The sequence below is a fragment of the Myripristis murdjan genome, chromosome 8 (assembly GCF_902150065.1).
Source record: "Myripristis murdjan chromosome 8, fMyrMur1.1, whole genome shotgun sequence".
NCBI classification, from domain to species: Eukaryota; Metazoa; Chordata; class Actinopteri; order Holocentriformes; family Holocentridae; genus Myripristis; species Myripristis murdjan.
This window is the reverse complement of record NC_043987.1, coordinates 18,576,067-18,597,849: the sequence shown is the minus strand read 5'-3', so window position 1 is coordinate 18,597,849 and position 21,783 is coordinate 18,576,067. Positions and strand designations below refer to the sequence as shown.

Below are 21,783 nucleotides of genomic sequence, written 5' to 3'. Positions count from 1 at the left end.
CCCACAACGTGACAAGCCAGGCCTGAGATTACTCTAGGAGGAGGTTATAGACCTAGTCCCATTTGTTTAGCCTTAGTCACCCAGCCACAGCCGTGCTGACAGACAGACTGAAAGCCACATTAGACAAGGCCTAGGAGTGAAAGAGAGAGCACAGAGGTGGAAGAAATAGGCCTGGACGAGGGCCAGAAACCAGCGTCTGACATCATCCAACCCACTGACTGTTATGCACTGAGGCAGTGGGATAAGGAAAAAAGGAGGAGAGAGTGGGAAGAGGGGAGAATGTGAGGATTAGATGATCCCAAAATGTGATGCAAATCACTATAAATAGGACATGATATTACAGTATTGCAATTTCACAATGCACTGAATGCACTGTGTAAATTTAAATGAGTCAGTAGTATTTTGTTTTTTTCATTCACTAACAGATCTTTATATCAAATCTGAGCAACAGCAGCAAAACTGAACAGCTACATACTGTACTCACACAGCTAATGCTTTATGGAATAATCAAGAGGCAAGGAGAATGGGCAAAGGACGAGGTTTGCAAATAACAAAAAAAGATGAAGCAAGGAAGAGGAGGAAGAAAAGCGTGGGAGTGAGCACTGAGGAGGAACAAGCTAGGTCTACGAAGAGGCTGGGGGGATAGATCCTGATGCTTCAAACGTATGCTGATGAGTCAGGGAGCAGGCCTGTGATGTGATGGAGACTGATCTGACAAGGAGATCTGCTCACAGCTCAAGAATCAGCTGCTCTCTGAGACAGCCTATGCCTGAGTGTATTTAAGAGTGAGCGAGAGCCAGTGAGAAGGAGAGAGAGAGAGAGAGAGAGAGAGAAGAGGAGGGAGAAAGGAGTGGAGCGACAGAGGGAAGCAAATGTGTCATACTTGACAATAAATATATCTACCCTTTCCTGCCTCTAAAATTCTCAGCCAGCAACTGCTTTCTCTCTCATCCTCCTCTTCTCCCTCATCATAAGCACTAAGGGGGTTGTGTTGAGGGGGTTATGGTTCCTCTGATCATATGAGATGATATATCAAAACGAGAAGGGGGAAAAAAAAAACAACCCTGTTCAGCCTTCTCTCTAATCACGACCCATTCGCCTTTAATCAAAGTGACAGCGAATTCTTCAAAGCAGCCATGGCTGTAAAACTCTGCCATGCCCCCTCTCATCTTGTCCAATTTCCACTCAATGTTAGATAATGACTCTGGGTTAACTGCTTGGCAGATTCCTTCATGGTGGCAGTGTTTCGGTAGCAATGGCACCATTTCTAACAGCTAGGTAATAACAGTGAGAGCTGGGCTAAGGGCTACAACTGAGTAGTCCACCCTACTAAATGGAGGAACACAAAAAATAAATAGCCATGACCTTCATGAATATTAAAGCTATCTCTCCACCTCCTTAGCCATTCAGAAACTATAAATTATGAATAGGCCTGAAGTTGGGATATGGAGAATAAACTGAACTTTACAAAAATTGTTGGGTGTTGGGTTGGCAGGCAGGCCTCCATCCACACACTGTTTTGTGAACTTAAGTGCCGCCAACTGATCCTGATGCAACATAAATCTCAATAAAGAGTGAAAACATCAGAAAGCTGTACACAAAAACGCTCACTTGCCATATGAACACAACATTTAAAAAACACACTCATGCCTTCTGCTGATACTATAAATAGATTAATAGATGGAAGTCAATGTTAAGGAACCATCCAGCAGAAGGGGAAGTAGTTCAAAATTATAGTTCCTTCTCTGCATGTCTGAAGTGAAACTGATTTCTCTTACATGACCTACACTGATAAATGGTCTACAAAAGGAGTAAAGTCAACAATTATCCAGAGCCCCCCTCTGGCTACAAGGCTTGGCTCAGCATCTTTCTACAGGCTGGCAGCTCTTAACACTGAGTGCATGTCAACAAAAACAGGACAATATGAAACCCAGAATCACTAAAGAAGTGGCCAGTATCATGTGAGACTCGTTAGCCTATCATTTAGTGCTCATTAACACAGCCAAGGACAGAACCTTACTGTATATTTGTTTATTTGCTCTATCTCCGTTAGCGGGACATCTTTAACACACTGCTCAATGCTTTAATTGTTCGGCCCATGGGGAATTTTGTGCCATATACAATTTTTGTGCACAGGGATGCATTTATAGTGCGTATTTGTATACAGAGGGTACAGCTCAACTGAAGGCCTTTAGGATTAACAACATCAAATTTGTGTGCAAGAAAAAAAAAAAAAAGATAATTTACCGGTGATACTATCTCATCAGCTCCAATGTACATGCTAACACCGTGTGCCAGCACAGAGTCACATGTTCATCCCAAGCTAATTGGGTATTTTAACTAAGACCAGCATGCCAAAAAAAAAAAATCATCATACAACTGCAATGAAGCTCAATAATCTATATATCCTAATAAAGGAAAAAGGGTACATCAAGCTACAAAGGGCTGTGTTGTCATCACTATAAACTCATAAATCTGGCATTTATTCTGCCATTTGTTCCCCACCTGGGATTTTGGATTGTGCATGCAGAGCAGGTGACAGATTTTCCACCAATGCTCCTGCACATCGACTGGGAATTGATTTTAGCTTCAGGCAGCGAGGATGACAGCTTGCAGTGAGGTTGTTGAGGACAGACTAGAGAAAAGGAGAAAAAAGAAATGAGGAAAAAAGGGGGTGGGAGAGCAAATTCAAGATAAAAAAAATAAATAAGGTAGAAAGACGCTGAGTCTGAATCTGAATACAGCGCCAAAAAACACATTCTTTATCCTTTACTGAATGACAGCATCCTTCATTTTTCCTCCACCCAGGTGCTCCATCTCTGCTACGCTGCTTGTCATGTGTTTGTCACTGCTGAAACCACATAAAGCTAATAAGACCAATATGCAGTAAACTGCAATGATGGTCCTTTTGTCCACTATGCTAACATTCGTATGGTACCCTGCAATGCTACTGACATCTCAAGTAATCGTTTCCAAACAGCAAAAACAGAAGCTGGATTTCTATGTGTACCTGCTCCAAGGTGAATGTTTCGATACCAGGATGTAATGTAAAAGTCTTCTTCACCATCTGGCTCATCTTTCAGTGCTGGACACAAACCAAGACTGTTTCTCTTCAGGACAATGCACAATGCACTACCTATGCAATAGTGGGGCAGTGTTACATCTGCTCTGTATGTCAGATCAGAGAGCTGGAAAAGACGCCCAATGAAGTGGGTGTTGAGGCACAATAACAAGGCTCCTATTCCCACAGCGTCCCATGCTGCAACTGGGCGGGATACTGAACTCAGCCATTACTCACTGCTATCATCTTTATCTCAGTCTGTATTGGTAAATTGCTCACTTTGCCTATCTACCTGGACCAGGAAGGGAAGAGCAGAACAACCAGGTAAACATATTCACAGGTGTGTGGAAAAAAACTACACCCAAACTAAAATTATGGCAACCTCAATAGGTACAAATGTAACTTCTTAACGTTCTTCAGATGACCATGTAATTAACAATATATCCAGCATTTATAAACACTGCTATATGCTGCAACAACTGGACACTATAATAAAACACATGGAATTTTCCAGGCAGATTCATAACACAGTATAAGGCGAACTAAATTTTCCAAATGATTAAGGCTATGTCTGTAATAGCTGCAGTTCAAATACAAATGAATCAAGAGACTTGTCCTCTTTTCATTTGGGTGAAAGTCAAATAATAAAGCTATCTATGACAGTAATTACAAGAACCCACTAGGTCACTATTAAATACAGTATTGGAATTACACTGCAGTACTACAACAAAAGAAACAACAATCAGCAGTAAATACCAGGTTCCTTCACATGCAAGGCCATAAGTGCATTGCAGTGCAGCGGTCTTCTTGAGAGGTACTGACCTTCAGGATTAAGTCAGCTAGCAGGCTCTAAACCTGGAGGCTTGTTGCGCATACAGCGTGCCACAAAATAAGGGAGAGGTGTAGAGATGTCTGAAACACCGCAGAACGATAGGCCAGCGACCCTTCACCATATCCACCACATTTGCCGCTGTGTTCCTCTTACCATGGTGGCGTCAAAAACAGTGTTTTAATCAGAGACGGTTGTTGGATGGAAGCCTGCCTGTTACTGCTAACCTAACAGTCACAAGGTGCTGAATTCAAGTTTGGCATGGAAGTAACAGTCATTATAACTTACATAATTGCTACATCCCTATTCAGCAATTAGGGAATGACCTAACAGGTGACCCTTGCTTGATTAGACTTATGTTCTTTTTTTTCCTCCTGTCTGCTGTATGCACACAAATGAGACCTGTCTGAGAGAGATCAGAGGTTCATGGATCACAGAACAAGACCATGAGAGGTGCTCCTTTGACTAAATTTCCTGCTTGCAGCAATCAAAATTGTTCACAAAATACTGATAGGATAAAGGGAACTTTGCCATGATCATTCATAAAATGCACAGCAAGGGAAACAGTATTCAGAGTTAGACTGACTGATGAACATTTACAAATTAACATCGAGTGCACAGGGTTGAGGTAGGAACTAGCCTAATAATATGAGGGGAAATAACATACAAACCATGCTGAAAGGGCTGGGCAGTCTATAACATACAAAAGTGAGATTCAGAGTCCATATTTCACAGCACAGATGATAGTTCACTGAAATCTGCTGCTGTTTTAACCTCGCTTTTGAGAACATTGTGCATGTCACAACAGACAAATGTGGACATTGGATCTCCGCTTTTTGTATGTTTTGACGCTGTACACCCATTTTAACCTGTGTGCAGTTTATTTTTCCCTCGTTATATTCAGCGTATTCCAGATACACAACTCAGGATCATGGAGATATGCCTATGAGACATATACACTAACTCTATGTCAAAGATTTGACCTTGAAAAGACAATGATTGTCCTTAACAGGTTGCAATGAAAAGGACCTTCAAACCTTCATCACAAACAGTCAAATTTGCCCACCATTATTACATTGTCCTGTTTTCAAAACACACGGCTACATAATTGCACAAATCATTACAATAAACAAGACAGTAGTGTTTGTTTGGTAGACACAGAACCAAAACAGTGAAGCATTCAAAACAGATCACAGCACTGAAGGGACTCAGGACAATGAACCTGAATTCCTCCAACTCACCACAGAGTAAAACAAAGACAGAAAGGAGCCGTGTCCCTGATCCATCAGGGGGAGCTCAGTGTCAAATGCCAAAAGCTACAAGCCCTGCACTAAGAGCTGAAGACAGCCATGAGCTGAGAGCATCTCTAACAATTCCTGGATGATTTTGATGGCCAGAAATATACATTAACAAAAATGCATCATCCTTGGCTTTTTTTAGAGATTACTTTTTTGGCATTTCTGTTTCATTTGATAGTGACAGCAGAGAGCGACAGGAAAAGCAGGGGCAAAAGAAAGGCAATGACGTGCAGCAAAGGCTCCGGGCTAGGGGTGTGCGATAAGGCAAAAATATCATATCACAATTTTTTTAGGCGGGATCACGATACTTTTTCAGGTTGATCTTTTGCAAGTTACCGAACAATACAATCACACTAATTTCCATAAGAAAACATAGCCCCAAAAGGAGAACACATCTAAAAGAAAAAGAATAACAGAGGCTGTATTTTATTGTATTCACTCACCAATGAACTCTGAAGCACAGTCTAGCTGTTCAGCTGCAAGGCCCTCACCGTGTAAGACCCACTGTCTGGTCATGCCGTTTTTTAAAACTGGATGTTGTGGATTTTGCATTCAATCTTTTCACAGCACTTAAGTACAGCTATGGAATGGCGGTGTTCGAAAGTATGTGCAGAAACTATTTTAGCAGTCATTTGAAAACTTCATTTTCTAGTTTTTATGGGAATCATATCCTTGGCAAGGTAATATGTCACTGCATTGTTGACTTCTACCCAGCACTTACTTGTCTTGTCATACTGTACAGAATGCCTTTCTCAAATGCCTTCACTGAAGTTGTTTTGGCCTTGTATCCTCTGTCTGCTTGGATGAGGCAGATGCACTCTGATATTCCCTAATTTAGTTTCACTTTCAGCGTGATCTTTGGGGTGCTTTCTTTTGACATGGTTAAAAACATCTGTCATACTGCCATCCAACACGCAAAGTGTGTCTTTGAGAACTTTGCGAAAAGAAATTTGGGCAAATTTGGGCAGAAATTCAAGGCTCTACCTACTTCTTGCTATTATTGGTATGTATGTAAGGGAAGGTGCAAAGGGACTAGCGAATAGCGCAATTTAAGGTTTGACTGAGGAAACTTTGAATGTGTGACAGCTGAGGAATGTGCGGTATCACTGTAGCATGATACTCCCTATCTCTCAGTAAAGGCAGATCGTGGAGACATTCTAATCATTCATGAATTTAAACTGTCATATCGTACACCCATAGTCCCGGCAGGATTCAAACCCAGGCAGCTGTAGCAAGGACTTGCCTTGATACATGATACACACTCTACCAGGTGAGTTGCCGGGGCGCCCCATCGTCGATATTTTTAACGCTGTTTCATTGCTCGCATTGCTCACATTGTAAGAAAGCACTTTGAGATGTACATTACCATCTCAAAAAGTTCCCACCCAGTGCAGTGTGTAATTCTTATTTATTCACCAAAGACAAATTTCAGCAGTATTTAACATTTGGAGATTGTTAATTTCAACCCCTCGTGATCTAGATTCTGTCTTAAATTTTACGTGACAGAAATTCATTTGTGGAGGGCTTAGTATGTCACATAAATAAGATGAATAGGGTTCAATTGGTACTGCTCAATTCTGAGTCATTAACCAAGTTCCTTGTTGAGCTGTTGCAAACCCGGCCTGCCAATCACGTTTGGAAGAACTGTACGCATTCTGCACACAGCAGGCTTCAAAGAATGATTCATTAGTTTCTAAAAGAACACAGACCATGGGGCAAAAAGCAAATTAATTGTGATGTCGTACCGATGAAGGAGAGTATCAGCGCTGTGTTTAAAGCTGAGTCTTGTCACTACAACACTGTACAAACAAAAGGGTCATCGACCATCCTGCATGAGCTATTTACTTTGACAAGCCACGACATGCACAGTAGGGCCAAATGTAATGGAGATATGGTTCTGATCACTCTGCTCACAGTTCACCCTCCCACTAGCTGATATTGCAGAAGATACAATAATGGGCCAACTCCTTCCATCACACTAAACAGAGAACATTTAATAGTCATTCCACTAGGGAACATAGGTGATAAAGCAAGGGGAGAGAAAGCAAGCCAGCATTTGGTATACTCATCTGAACTCTACTAATATCAGTGCAGAGAGGGGGGGGTTGTATCAACTCACCAGTGCAGTCCATTCCGCATCATTCTGAAGCACCTATTTCATCACAACGAAATAAAAATGCATAACACATGTAAGATGTGCTGAGACTGCCAGTGATAAACACCCAATACAACACAAAACATACAATGCAAAACCCACAGTGGGATTCACAAAGTGATCTCATGATCTTTCAGAATGAGCATGGCACAAAACACTAAAGACAGCTGCACATCTGGCAAAAAAAAAAAACACAGATAAAGGTTTGAACAAGTGCTTGAAGTGAGTCAGTTTTGTTTAAACTAAAAATTGCAACACAGAGCACAGAGTATAGAGCTGCTTGGTGCTGTGTAGGCCGGGTGGGGTGTGGGATGAGCGCAGAAAAAGTTGGCAGGATAAGATATGCTGACGCCCTAGCATCCAATCTGGTGAGTGAATGGACGATGCCGGCAAACACTAACCTGGAGTGCCCAAGCAGGACCACCGATTGTGTGGGCCCAGTGTGTGTGTGTATGTGCCTGTGTGGGGACACAATGGGCGAATTAGATCGGGTAACATTAGCCAGTGGCCACAATTCACTCCAAGCCGAAGTTCAGCCCTCCAGCTAACTGGCATGCTACTCCACATCTACGTTAGCAAAGACACCAGCTGTGTTGGCTGCCTGGCGTCCGACACAAAACGACTCAAATCAGCCTGGCTAAGGCTAACACAGAAAGAAAAGGCAGCAGAGAAAGTGACTGTTGTAGTCAAGTTAGCTAGCTTTCAAACAACTAGCCAGTCCCCGCAGTTCCGTAAGCACAGGGTCTTGCTAGCTACCGGTAACTTGCTAGCACTAGACAACAGTTTCAACAAAACTGCACTTAGTTCAGCCGGTTGTGTGGTTTGTGTTTCACGTGGGGCGTGATTTGCACTCAGGCTCTGCGTCTGTCTGTGCATTGTATTATTTTTTTGTATAACTGTTTGTGAGGCTACCGTTACAGTTCCTGTGTTTTTACCTTTCGTCTCCTGGTCTCAGCAGTACCACTCCAAACAAAGCATTGGTATATGACTCGTAGATTTTGTTTCCAATTATCCACCTTATAACCGTTCACATGGGAGCACCCGGCCGGACTCATGACAGATGCAACATTCAGTTTTGATTTTAGGTGATAATAGAAGGTCTCCTGAAGAATTAAGTTAGCTAGCTAGCACGAACTATCTGTCCAGAAATGGTTTCCGTTTGGAAATGGGACAGTCGATGTAATATCCAAAATGCGCTTCTGGCATCTGACAAACACGCTCTTTGATCAGCTAGCGACACTTTTGTTCCTCTAGGTATCTACCAGAAATACCACTTGATTAAAAGCTTTCTTATCGTTACTGTTTGACAGTTGTCTTTTCCTTAACGTTAGCTCCACTTCCACTCTCACCATTAGTTAGCTTTCTCTCTGTAGCTAGCCTGCTAACACTGAACCACGGGCTTCACAAAGCCCGCCCAACGTGCACCGTGATTTGCCAACACAAAGACGTTACGTCACGACGTTGACTCGGGGGTGCTTTGGGTGCGCACGTTTTGTAACATACTCTATTCCGTATGATTGAAATTGAGATTTTCATACAATGACGCCGCCGCAACAGCAAAACACCTCCCATTCAGGACAGCCAAGAAGATAAAATTAATTCACCATCTAAGCCACGCCCCTCTGCAGTAGGTCTGTTGTTGTGAATGGTGCAAAGCTGTAAAGTAGGCGTCATTTATGAGCAAAAATCGCGGTACTATTGCCCATACTTTGTGTCAATCCAGTCTGATTGCTGTTTTTTTGTACTGCTCTCCCACTGCCCCGTGCAAGTGTGCGACTGTCTATGATCCCCTCACACAGTAAACCCACTTTAGGTTTGGAAGTTGGGACACCAAATGATATTTAAATCATAAAAACGAAATATTTCAGTGTATACATGAGTAAAGTATGGGCTCTCATGCTTGCCTATGGTTATAAATTGTCAATTAAGTCGCCCCTTTTTGTGTATAATCAATTAAAGTCTGCCACCTAGTGGTTATCTGTTGTATTTTACTGAAATGAAGCATTTGGCAAACTGGTCAGTTTGTTTTAGTGATGAACTCTTTCTAAGTTTTGATGGAGCAGGTCCACAGCAGAGAAAATAACTGAGGCATGTGTTTCTTCCAGAGTTTCTGCTCAGATGTAGACAGAGACAGCGACTCACTACAATTATAGTTTATAGTATTTCCACCCCCAACCTTATATCATCACTGAGCCAGTTTACCTGAGCTCCCCTCATACAAACCGTCTTACAGATTAGATTCATGATTTCAGAGAGCAAATAGCATTATGGAAGTTTTCCCACACCAAGGAAAAATACGTAGGCTACACTTGAAAGGAATTTGTTTTATTTTATCCATTGAAAAAAAAAATGTTGTAAAGACAAATAACCCTTCAGTCTCTTTTGGACTGATGGAATAACTATTACAGATAGAAGATCATCATAGATACACTGACAATGAGACAAATTGTGATCAATATTGTGATTAGTTACGAATGTAATTTGTGTTATTTATTTGATTAGATTTGTTTTTATTGGAGCCTATCCCAGGCATAAGGCAAAAGGCAGGAAAATAACATGGATGGGTCACCGGTTCATCACAGGGTTAACACACAGACAAAGACACTGAGGAACACTGTGTTTGTTTCTATCTGAGAGATGCAAAGGCTATGGCCGTTTCATCACTGCAGAGTTCAAGCAAGGTGATACTTTCATTAAAATTTCACTTGGGGGCAGTACAAGTCCACTTCACTGAACAGGTTTCCACAATAGGATGCATTTTTCATTACTATTTTACACTAGTGCAATTATGTGTAACATTTCCCATGGCTTGCAAAATCAGTCAAAGTGGCATGGTCCGTGTGCTGTAGAGGGGCTATACAATATGTAATGAAGAAAGCACTTAGTGACTTATGGCAGTGTTTTTCAAACTGTAGGTCCCAACACATTGGTGGGTCCCAACATGGAGCCAGGCATGTCAGGAAGGGAATATCCCAGTCTTTTCTAAGTAACAGAGAACAGAAATTTTAAAATCATGCTGTGGGCACAATTTCTACATCCATCAGGCGTACTAAAGCACCACTAACCATGATGCCCTGTGAAAGAGATGATGACTGGAGAATAGGAACAGCCTTTACAGCTACCTGACAACATGGACAAGCTGTTAAAACCAAGAGCAAATGATGTGCTGCCTAAAAACAATAACAATCGCACTCCAGAAACAAAAGAGGCACCACATAGAAGGCATGATGAATCGTATAATGATAGAGGTTTGTAGCCTGTCAAGGACCTGATGGTGAGGAAGACCACGAATATTCTTAGCCCAGAAAAACTGGCATGTTGGATTCACTAGGAATTTAGATGACAAGTAATGTCGAACAAATAATAATAGCTTTTAATGATTTGCTCATGCTTCATTACACAAAATATTTTGCAACTCTCGAAAATAGTGCCTCTATATGTGGGCCCTGGCATGAAAAACTTTAGGAACCCCTCACATGTGGTACACAGTGTGTCCACAACTACACTAACTTATCTGGTTCAACTATGATCTTTACCTATTTGTCTATATTGAGGCCTTATTTGCCTCATGTCAGTGCTTAGCATTTCATAAAATCTTTTCATTTGACTCCCAGTTTAGTCTGCTAAACTTCACCAAAAATTGAAAAGGCATTTATATAGAACAACCGAGCTTTCTATCATGTCATGGTACAGTGGATGTCAAAGTAGCTTAAGTGGTTTTGAGCTGTTCAGCAGAAAATGAACTGATTGCATTCCTGAAAAGAAGGTGTTAGTGGCTTCGAGTTCAAAATAAAAATGAGACAAATCACTGACATGGACATCAACCATTTTATTTCATGTTTTCTTCAATCAGTCAGGTATTATTTGTAATGGAATTATACCTCTCACTGCCCAACTGTACATGTATGAACATGTTTAACTAGGTAGACTTTTTGGCAGTCTCCCATCCAAAACTGTCAAATAATTATGTATGATAATATTTATTATTGTATTCAGAGAGTGGCAAACTTGACTGATGGGACAGTGAGGTAGGTGCAAGAAAAACTATATTTTTTCCTCAATAAAGAAAAAAATCAAGTCAAAACTAAGCTAACTCAGTTCCTATGATTTCTTCACGCATGACAGATTGGAGTAGCATGTCCGTAAAACTAATCTGCCCGGGAAGACATCAGCTTGTTCATCTGCGCTGGTGATCCAAAAACATTATGTTTCAACTGCTGTCGAAACAGAAAAATTAATGTGTTTTCGAATGAGTCTACTCAACATGCCCTGAATGGAAGAACAAACATTTCTTGCCTCAGCTGTTGGAAAGGTTTTTGGGGACAGGCCTGCAGCATATTGGTGAATGTTTCGTAAACACCCTTCCAGCAATGGAACAGAACGTTCACGATGCTTCCTCTCATTCTATGTAGGCAATTCACACTTGTAATTTGGTAGTAATCAACAATTTATTTAGGGTCCCTAAAGACTCTCTAAATAACAAATACAACTTGTTCCAAGTTGTTCAGGATGAGCAGTAGAGAACAACAACTTTATGCGTGTTATAATGGTGCTGACCATTGAGTTAAATCTGAAATTAAATGATATGTACATTAAACGATGAACACTAATCTCTAATGTCTCCTATGTAATTCACAAATCTGAATCTGTTGTCGTTTCCACGGAGATAGCCAATATGGAGCAAAATATGCCACAAGAAACTGTTGTGGCATTAAGGTGGTGTTGATACAAGGGTATAATTTAATATGCTGATTTCAATTTGTGTGTGTGCATGAGTGTATGTGTGGAGGAACAGGGCTTTTGTCTCCAATTGGACATGTCGTCCCCAGTTAAGTCTTAAGTCTGGTACACACACACACACACACACACACACACACACACACACAGGCATCATGTGTGCAAATGTCCTCACTTATCGCCTGCCTGATTATTAATGCTATCAGAGAGGCTTAAAAAAAAAAAAAAAAGAAAAACTTCCCAAAGCTCATCCATGGCAAAACTGAATGACTCCAGTGAGATCTACACTACAGCAAAATGTTTCTCAGAGGTCCTGAACGAATATGAGACCAAAGAGACAGAAGCGAACTGCTGCACCGCTGGATATTTTTATATCACAGAGTGGTTGCCGAAAACACCCCGAGCCCACAATGTGAGTGTGCAAGTCAAGGATGATGTCAAACGTCATGACTCATGTCCAGAAGTAGTCAGCTTTAGTATTAGTTTAGTTGATATTATAGTGATTACAAATATAAGTGGTGGGTCCCTGACTGTGTGTATGTTCTTTCCACTAAAAAACAAACAAACAAACAAAAAAAACAGTTGTTCCTGATGGCTGTGAAGAGTTTAAAATATTCTTCTGTCAGCAGCCCCATCATGTCATCAGAGGGGTTCAAATAGGAATGTGCAGAAATCACAGTTAAAAGCTTCATGATTCTGGTAATGAGCCATGTTTTGATTGAGAAATGGGATTCAGGCAGTCACATACATCAAGATGCTCATATGGGATTCCATATTGTGAACCTTAATTCACACAAGCCACTTTGCCTTTGGCCTTTTATTTCCCACCACTTTTTGTTATCTCAATATAAATAGACTGCCCTCTGAGGTCATTCTTTTATGTACCCTTTTTTGTTATTCTTCCTCTTAAATTTTTACTCTTTCACATGGCAGCAGGTGTGTGTCTAGAATAGGGCCAGAGACTCCTATAAAATGTCAAGTCAAATACCAACTCTGTCCCCAAAGGGTCATTGTTATTAGTTTTATATCAAATCACACCGTTTTTCTTTAGAAAGAGGAAACATGTTGACCCCCTAGCCCTTCCATTTCTATACAAAAATAAGTTTTATAGATAGATAGATAGATAGATAGATAGATAGATGTACCAATAGGTGGACTGACTGGGAAAATAACCAGCTCTGACATGTAAGGTAATTTGTGCACAAACTGCTTGATGTGAACGTGAACATTTTCTCTGAATGCCATGTTATGTGGCAAAAATGACCAAAATGGCCTGCTTCAAATAGCCTTGTATCAGTAATGGATCAGTCCTTTTTTTTTTTCTTATAACCAGACAAGGCGAAATAACCATTTTTTAAAGTGAGATAAAACCACAGGAAAAAATGAAAGGATGGTTATAGCCAATCTTAGATAAATAAGAAAAATGTAACCCTATTTTAGAGGCCACTAGTGACCATAATGTCATTTCTTTGAGCACCTACAAGCCTGATGGGACTGATTAAGTTGCAGGACAAAAGATCACTAATCGTCTAACTATATGTCGTCACTGTTGTCAATAAAAAGGCAAATCAGCTCATCCTAACTAAGGTGCCACAAAGGTAATGGCACCCTACATTTATTCACTCAGTTGTGCATGACTGGCAAAACTCTGCTAGGATCACCGTGGTTATGATTTTAACAATACATACTCTCCAGTTTAAACCGAAAAGCTAGATTAACATATAGGTTTGGTGTTTTTCATCCCAGGCCATGTTAAAATTTTGATACCTATCATTTATAACTGTACATAACACACCCTGGTTCACGACTTTAGTGATAAGAAACTCACCACCTCTCCTTTAAGACACAAACTTTTGATCAACTCATTCTCTTGAAAAGCATGAATCATCTTACTCAAATACTATACAATTTCTGTCTTCATACACAAAGCGAGGGAAAAAATGACTCAATGCTAAGTGATTGATTTGAATGTTAATTGTGACAGATATGGCTCATGATCCCCCAATATAACTCTTGAAACCGGTACAACAACTAAGTATTACAAGTTGAACAATCAGTCATAAGTACATTTTCAAATTGGCTGTAAATTTCCAGCAGTATATCCCAAGAAGTGCCACAGTAGTGAGCCATGAAAGAGTGCTGTGTAATGTGGTCAATTCTGTTAATGCTGGTTCTGGCCCACCTCTGCATCTCCTGAAAGTCTGAGGATTTTTATTTATTTATTTATTTATTTATTCATTTATTTATTTATTTATTTCAAACTTGAGACTTTAGGACCAGGGGCCAGATTCATAAACCTTAAGGAAAAAATCCGGTTCTAGAAAAACAATTTAGAGTTTCACAGATCAACCTTTTTTGTATCTCAGCAACAGTAATGCATTTGAGGTTTTTCAATGTGGCTACCAGGTTACCAGTGATCGTCTGCTGAGCGCAGTTGCAGACCACTGTTCAGTTATTGTGGCCACTGATACTGTAGACAGTTTCTCACTACTTTACTCACAGTTGGCTGAGAGTCAGTGTTTTTGTTTTTTTTTGTTTTTTTTTGTGCATCCAGTTTTTAAATATATCAGAAATATGTATGTGTATACAATCATATATTATATATATGATTACAGGAGTTGCAAGTTAACTATGTCACTAAGGGGTGAGCCCCCTAACAACAGAGGTGACATGTAAAAAGGAGTGTTTATTACTCATTCTGCTGGACTTGACCCCCAACAACACAAAGCAAAATGTTATCTCTAACATCCTAACTCTGTGTCATAAATAATACTTCCTTTCCTTGTAAGAGTTTATGTTTAGGGCTTGGGAATATCTTACTGTGTTGACAAACAGTTTTCTGGAAATGTCAGTAATTAGAAGACAAATCATAACTTGTGATGCTTCATATGAATGACAGAAGCTGAGGCTGACTGTGATGTTCAAACTGCTACTAGACTGCTATCATGTCTCTCCCTTCATCTCTCCTGACGATCTGTCACACTCTTTATTTCTTGTTTGTTTAGGCATTTAACAGGCAGGGATTCACGCTACAGATTTGAAGCACAACTGTTTGTTTCACTCCCTTGCCTTTTTAATCTATCTCCCAAACAGTAGTCTGGATTCCCAAGCCAAAGGTTGAGTCTTTCCAAAAAGCAAGTGTGTTACAACGATGATCGAATCAGTAGATTCAAAGGTAAAAACATGAAAAGAAATTCAAGCTGGACCTTTGTAACGGCTTCACGAAACATCTAAATATCTGATGCATGACTCAAATCACACTACCATTGTGTACATTATTCTCATCAAATATGGGCAATTATTTGCACACATAATGTACTATAAAAGTTGTCCTGTTTTCAGTGCTGTGCAACAACAAGCAGAAAAATCAAACAGAAAATTAAGAAGAACGCAGAATCATTGCCGCAGTGACCGGTTCCATCATCAAAGCTGCTGTTCAGGTGGAGGTGGAAGAAAATGCTCCATTAGACTCGCATCTAAAGCTACACTTAATTAGTTCCTCACTGTCTGAGACACAATGATGTTCCTTCTGCCATGGTGCCTAATGAGACGTTGTCCCCTTTGTGCTTAACAGGTGTGTGTGTGTGTGTGTGTGTGTGCTTGATCTAATGAGGACATACAGCTCGAAAAATATGGGTCAGTAAAACTTGAGACACAAGGGAATTCTGTCAAGTCCCTTACAGACAAATCAGCGAGAATAAAGATGTAGTCAGTTACAGCAAGAGATTAACATGTCCATGCAAAGGAGTTTTTGCATTTTGTAAAGAAAATACTCACCTGGTACTTTGCGAATGTGATAGACATGCAAAATACACAGCAGATACGCTGCACAATCTGCGATGCTGTTTCAACATTAGATCTTACGATACATAATCCTCTTTTTGCTCGGAGATGATAACAGATATAATACACAATGCCGCCAGCATGATCTGTATCAATATTAACTTACTCCCAGGTGTCAAACACTGAGCAAGCCTTTTGTTGTAAGATTTTTTTTTTTTTTTGCCAGGATGCGGATGGGGATCACCAGGTCATTATAGCTGATATCACAGAAAAATGGGTCAGCGAATAATGAGAGACATAATTTTATCATCAGCAGAACCACAATATTGTCGTCGTAGGCTGTGTGTCTCATTCTCAACGGTGTTTATGTCCAATTCGGAGAAAAATAGGCTGCTGTGAACGGGCGTATTACCTCACACGGAACCTGTTGTTTATCATTTCTGTGTCAGATATGTTTACCTTTCTAGATGTTTATTTTTGTTTATTTTTTCCATTGCTGATCCACCCCACCTTTGACATGAAACAGCCATTAATGAGGACAAGAGCAGTACTCATGTCAAAGGCTATGACCTGAATGCACCTCTGACACTCACCTAACTCTTTGCATCGCATTAGCCTATATATTTATGCTCACCCTGCATATCGCAACTATGTTTACATGGCCGGGCCACCTTGTAGTCCGTATGAGGGCCGTGTGTTTTGTCATGCTTGTCAGCTCTTGGGAGATGTGAGTACTCAAGGTTGCTAGGTACTACACTGTGAAGTACTTACACCTAGCAATCCTGGGTCACATTTGTATGTTCTCCAAGTAACTCTCGGATAAACTGATGGCCTGTGGCCTATTTAGAGGGAGATCTAGGTTCCCTGAAATGTGATTCAATATAAACCTTTTGAACAAGTTTCAAGGTGTTTATAATTTTAGAGTAAACTATGTAGAAGCGCTGGCTTGTCAAGCTGATGTCAAGCTTTTTCATTTCAACCCATCTCATTGCACCAACGCCCACACCCCATTTTATTTCTGGCCTTGATATACAAATGAACACTAATCTGTGTCATTTTAGTGAGAATGCATCAAGTGTTATCTGTAAACACTTGACCAAACTGAAGTAGCTGAAGCAGCATTATCCAAAGTGGGATTCTTTTAACCAACGAAGTGAGGAAACTACAACTCTGAAAAACATTCTGGGTGTTTCTCAGTTTAATTCATGTAGAATTTTAAAAAGAAAAGAAAAAAATTCATTATGTCAGACAATTCATATTTTGAATGCTTTGATTATATTGATTTAAAAATAATAATACAACAGTTTCGTCCGTCGCCGTTTTTACACGCAACCGATCCTTGGTGACATCATTTATCTGCGCCACGCAGCTGGGATAGCGATGGCGGTGGCTCAAACAAAGCAAGAAAAAGAGGGAGAAGATTGCTCTTTACTGCCCTTAGTTCATGATATTATCAAATGGTAAGATTACCACCAAACCAATGCGTGTCATATATGTATTTTACGACTTTATGTGGTTGTGAGGTCGATTGAATAACCGTTTTGTCACGAACTTGTTAGCTCGGTGTAGCTAGCTAGCTAACGTAGACAGCCACAGTCACTTGTGTGTGTGTGTGTCAATATTTTGGATAACCCGTGCTCTTATGTGTGTTTGTTTGAATCTGAAGCATGGACAAAGACAGCCAGGATGTCCACCAGGAGCTAGCCAAGCTGAAGGCGAAAATCCAGGAGGCGCGGGAACAGATCTCCGCCATGCCGGGGATCGACAGCAGCCCGGCGGAGCAGCAGCAGCAGCTGGCCACGCTGCGGGAGCAGGTCCGCACCAAGAACCAGCTGCTGCAGAAATACAAGAGCCTGTGCATGTTTGACGTGCCCAAAGCATCGTGAAGAGCCTGGGGGCTGCACATCTGCACTGACTGTGGTAAACTGGAGGAAGGACTGTATTCCTCCTCATCGTCACCTCTGGAGCAGATCAACGTTTATTTATACTGAGAGACTTTTTTTTTTTTTTTTTTTTCATGAGCGAGGACTTCATGTGTCCAAATGGCCCTGTTGGACGACATTTTCAGCTCTTGTCAGTGGCCTTATACCATGTAGTTAATCGTCTTCTTTGTGCTAGCCATGCGAAACTGTTTAATTTCCCTATAATATATATTTTGTAATAAAACGAAGTTTTCATAAAGTCGGAGGTGCACTTTATTTGATTCTTTCCCAGGCAGATAAAACAAATAACTTTAATTTGACAAATCAGTGGCTGTCACCCTTCGTTTTGATGCAATTTGCCAACAGGGTGTCTCTTAGTGTGAAGCTTGGGCATTGATTTTTGGTTGTAAATTTATAACAAATTTGACTAAGTGAATTATTCAAAGTGCAACAACTACAGGAAGAGTGGGCTACCTGTAGTATCTCCCCTAAAGCTTTGTTACTGCGTCCCAAGAGTTCAGCATTTCCAGTAAACGAGTTCGTGAAGCTGCAAAAAGCGTTCAGTAAATCTTTATGTGAGCTGGCCAGTGTTTACAAGTAGTGTTATGCTCTGAGACGCGGGTTTTCTCTTTGATAACATCACTTTTACTACCTGATGTAGTGTAAAAGAAAATATTTATCATTAGGGATTAATTGTGCTCAAATTGCCTTATAACCCGTGTGACAGGCAGTTTGTTTTGGAATGGCCAATACGGAAACATAAAATGTAGGCAGTTTGTTAGGAGTAACAGGTAAGTGTTGCAGAATTATTTGTAGTGGCTGTACTGTGGGCAACTTCAACTTATGCATTGATTAGTATAGAGGACGGACAGATGACAATGACAATTATGTATATATGTATATTTTTTATTTTATTTTTCTGTCTTTTATGAAAAAGTAAACGTCGGAATAAGAATAAAGAATAAATATACATTCAAGATCAAATTTGTTCATGATGCAACAAACATTCAAGTTTCATCCCATTTGGGGGAGAAAAATATATATAAAATAGCAAAATGTAAACAATTTCCCGTAATCTACGACTCGGCAAGCTATACATCGTCAGTAGAGGCAGATTTTACAGCATGTTCAGCACATCTGCTACATCACTACACGGCTATCAGCCGAGGCGCTCTCCGAGCGTCTCGCCGCATTTCGGAGCGCACACCCCTGCGCTGCCGCCTGGAGGAGAGGAGACAGTCTGTGTCACCGAGTCCAGGGCGTATCTTACCCCGTAACAAAACTTTTGTTTCACCGCAACTCTGTCTTACAATGACAAACAAGTTCTTAGCATATGACGCAGCCTTTCTCTTTGGCTTGGCTGCCTCCTATAGCTTTCTCCTTAATGTACATCAAGTCACTGTGCACGCTCGGTCTCCGTGCGAAGGGCGCCACAATCCCGTACGCGCTTCCGTCCTTGTACTTCTTGTTTCTGAAGGACTTCCTGTGAAGAACCTCGCAATACTGCAGGGACACTTTGCGGTGACGGTCCGGGCTCATCTCGTTGGGCAACTTTGCCATGGTAAAGAGAGTCTGAAACATTTGGTCTACGTTTGTGTTCCTCTTCGCCGAGATCTCGAAGTAGGCGCACTGCTCGTCTCCGGCCACCAGCTGCTCGATCTCCTCCTCCTGCACCTCACGGTAAAAGTCCCGGTCGCACTTGTTGCCGCAGATGACAAGCGGGACGTCGATGTTCTCCTTGGTTTTGTTTTTAAGGCAGGACTTGGTCTCAAATATCTGGCGTTTCAGGCGCTGCACCTCTTGGAAGGAGTCCCTGTTATCCAGACTGAACACCAAGATGAACACATCACCTGAGAAACAGAGGAGAAGAGACAGTCAGCACCACTTTCAGTGTGCACAGATTTTATTTATTAATTTGCACCGCGTCCCTGCAAGCATTTTTGGTTATTACACTTGTTACATCCACTCCTAATTATCCTCAATTCTCATGATGTCAAAGCTCAACTCACCAGTAAGGATGGAGAGCCTCCTCATAGCGGGGAAAGGGTGATTGCCAGAGGTGTCCAAAATGTCCAGCTGGTAAACGTCTCCCCTGATGCTGTAGAATTTCCTGTGAAAGTCTTCTATCGTGGGTGTGTACTGGTCGTCAAACCTCTCGTTCAGAAACCGAGAGATGATGGCTGTCTTGCCAACTTTGGTGGAGCCCAGAATGACCATCCTGTGGCAATTCTTGGCCGGGATGTCGAACTCATTCTCGGATGGTGACATTTTCTTAATCATGCTTGCAGCAGCTGCGCCCAGTAGTCGATGGTATTGTGGCAAGGTTGATAATTCCCTCTGTGGTGCTGTGGGTCTAACCTGTCTGTCTGAAGCTTTGGGGAGAGCAGGCTGGAAATTTATTGGGGAAGGCTGCCGCGCCTCCCCAGCGCGTCATGCGTCACGCACAGGCTTGGGGAGCGGGATCAGACCTGAAATTATAATGTTACTATGGCTGTTTTTTGCGTCAGCCTGTCCAGACCCCGGGAGCAGAAAAACGACAGACATGGATTTGTTTTGAGATATAAGCCTCGGTTGTTAATGCAATTCAATTACTCATATGCAGACACAATTATGGTGTTTTCATCACTTGGCACAGGAGTTGATCAGTATACGTATTTCATAGTATAAGTGTATCATTCATTAACTGTGCATCATGCATTCTACCTCTCATTACCCATCATATCATGTTGATGTTCTTGAGGAACTACAGGCAAAACAATGCAGTACTGACACATATGTACATTTGTGTTTCTGTGCATTTCCCTCATCAGGGGCGATCAATAATTAAACTTTCCATCGGGACAAAGCGACTGGTAGAGTTTTAAGATAGAGGAACGAAGGGGGGCGCAGCGGCACACTCCCAAGTACAACAAATACTGAAGATGTGAAATATAGATGCTTCATACTTTAGAATGAATGTTGTCTTTTGGACTGTCCACCATCTTTTTTTCTTATTGTTTGTGCTTACTTTCTCTTGTTTGTTTTGTCTTATGGAACCTAAGCCATTTGAAAACCAAAATGATATACTGATAGGATTTGTGTATACCTGCATGTAAGTGTGTGTGCACATGTTTGTGTGTGTTTGTGGGTGTATGACTGTACTTGTATAATAGACAGGTATTCATAGGATGCATTGTTGTCAAATGCTATGCTTTATTATGTTTTCATTTTTCCTTTTCTGTTACTTTATTTTAAGTGATTGCTATGACACATACCAATTGTTTTCAGTAATATGCTTATTACTATTATTACTTACAGTAATATGCTTCCTGGAGAATCCAACTTTTGATGTTTCCCTGTTAATTTTATTTTCTATATCTTATAAAGGTTTTTTTCATGTTTAAATAACTAAAACAAACACTTTCATCTCTCTGTGTCCCTGGATATTTATAGGGTTGGTTTATCTAGCCTCACATCCCTAATTCTCTAGCTTGATGTATTGCAGTTTACATGTATTATTATAGCAAATTTGGCATGTAAGGATTAATAAGATCTGATGGAGTCATGTTCACTTCCCACGTAGAAACTCGTCATGCCTACCCACTGAACAAAACAGCATTGTGGCCACGGAGTCCAAAGGTCATGGTGAAACCAGGTGAAGAACAGCTGGGCAAAACTAGTCCTGGGAAGCCATCCAATCCAATTTGTACTGACTTTCTCCTGAGTGTGAACTGAAGAACCCCACAGGCAGTCTAAAGATAGAGCCTGGTGTTTGTGACTCAAAATCTGCTCATCCACTTTCCCACCTCAGCCACTCACAGCCTGTCACCTACCCTCTCACCTGTAAAGCATTACGGAGACAGAAAGTGTTCAAAGACAACACTTCCATGCACATTCCCAGATCGGATGTTATAATATGTATTTGTATTCATGAAAATCAAGTATGCTTTCTTACAACAGGAAAAGAATATGCCTGATATACAACAAAGGAAAGGTAGAATGATATACATGTAAATACA

At 40.9% G+C, this 21,783-nt stretch overlaps 3 protein-coding genes across 5 annotated transcripts in view; 1 reads left to right on the top strand and 2 right to left on the bottom strand.

The window, feature by feature from the left end:
* Positions 1-8,742, bottom strand: part of LOC115363784 (ubiquitin carboxyl-terminal hydrolase 22-like) — a 35,986-nt gene extending 27,244 nt beyond the window's left edge. The window contains exons 1-2 of one of the 3 annotated variants that reach the window (XM_030058086.1): positions 8,279-8,740; positions 7,308-7,340 (exon numbers count right to left, since the gene is read on the bottom strand). In XM_030058086.1, the coding sequence (XP_029913946.1) occupies positions 7,308-7,340; positions 8,279-8,398 (153 nt within the window). In that variant the 5' untranslated portion in view covers positions 8,399-8,740. Of the gene's footprint in view, positions 1-7,307; positions 7,341-8,278 lie in introns of all 3 variants that reach the window. The other 2 variants (XM_030058085.1, XM_030058087.1) reach the window with 2 other exon arrangements.
* Positions 8,743-17,186: 8,444 nt separating this feature from the next.
* med9 (mediator complex subunit 9) lies at positions 17,187-18,044 on the top strand. The gene is made up of 2 exons (XM_030056896.1): positions 17,187-17,323; positions 17,530-18,044. Exons 1-2 carry the CDS (start codon positions 17,244-17,246, stop codon positions 17,747-17,749), a joined length of 300 nt encoding a protein of 99 aa, XP_029912756.1. The 5' UTR covers positions 17,187-17,243; the 3' UTR covers positions 17,750-18,044.
* A 779-nt stretch (positions 18,045-18,823) lies between these two features.
* On the bottom strand, positions 18,824-20,137 carry LOC115362910 (dexamethasone-induced Ras-related protein 1-like). Its single transcript, XM_030056895.1, has 2 exons — positions 19,795-20,137; positions 18,824-19,635 (listed from the first exon to the last, which is right to left on the bottom strand). Exons 1-2 carry the CDS (start codon positions 20,063-20,065, stop codon positions 19,112-19,114), a joined length of 795 nt encoding a protein of 264 aa, XP_029912755.1. The 5' UTR covers positions 20,066-20,137; the 3' UTR covers positions 18,824-19,111.
* Positions 20,138-21,783: the final 1,646 nt, after the last annotated feature.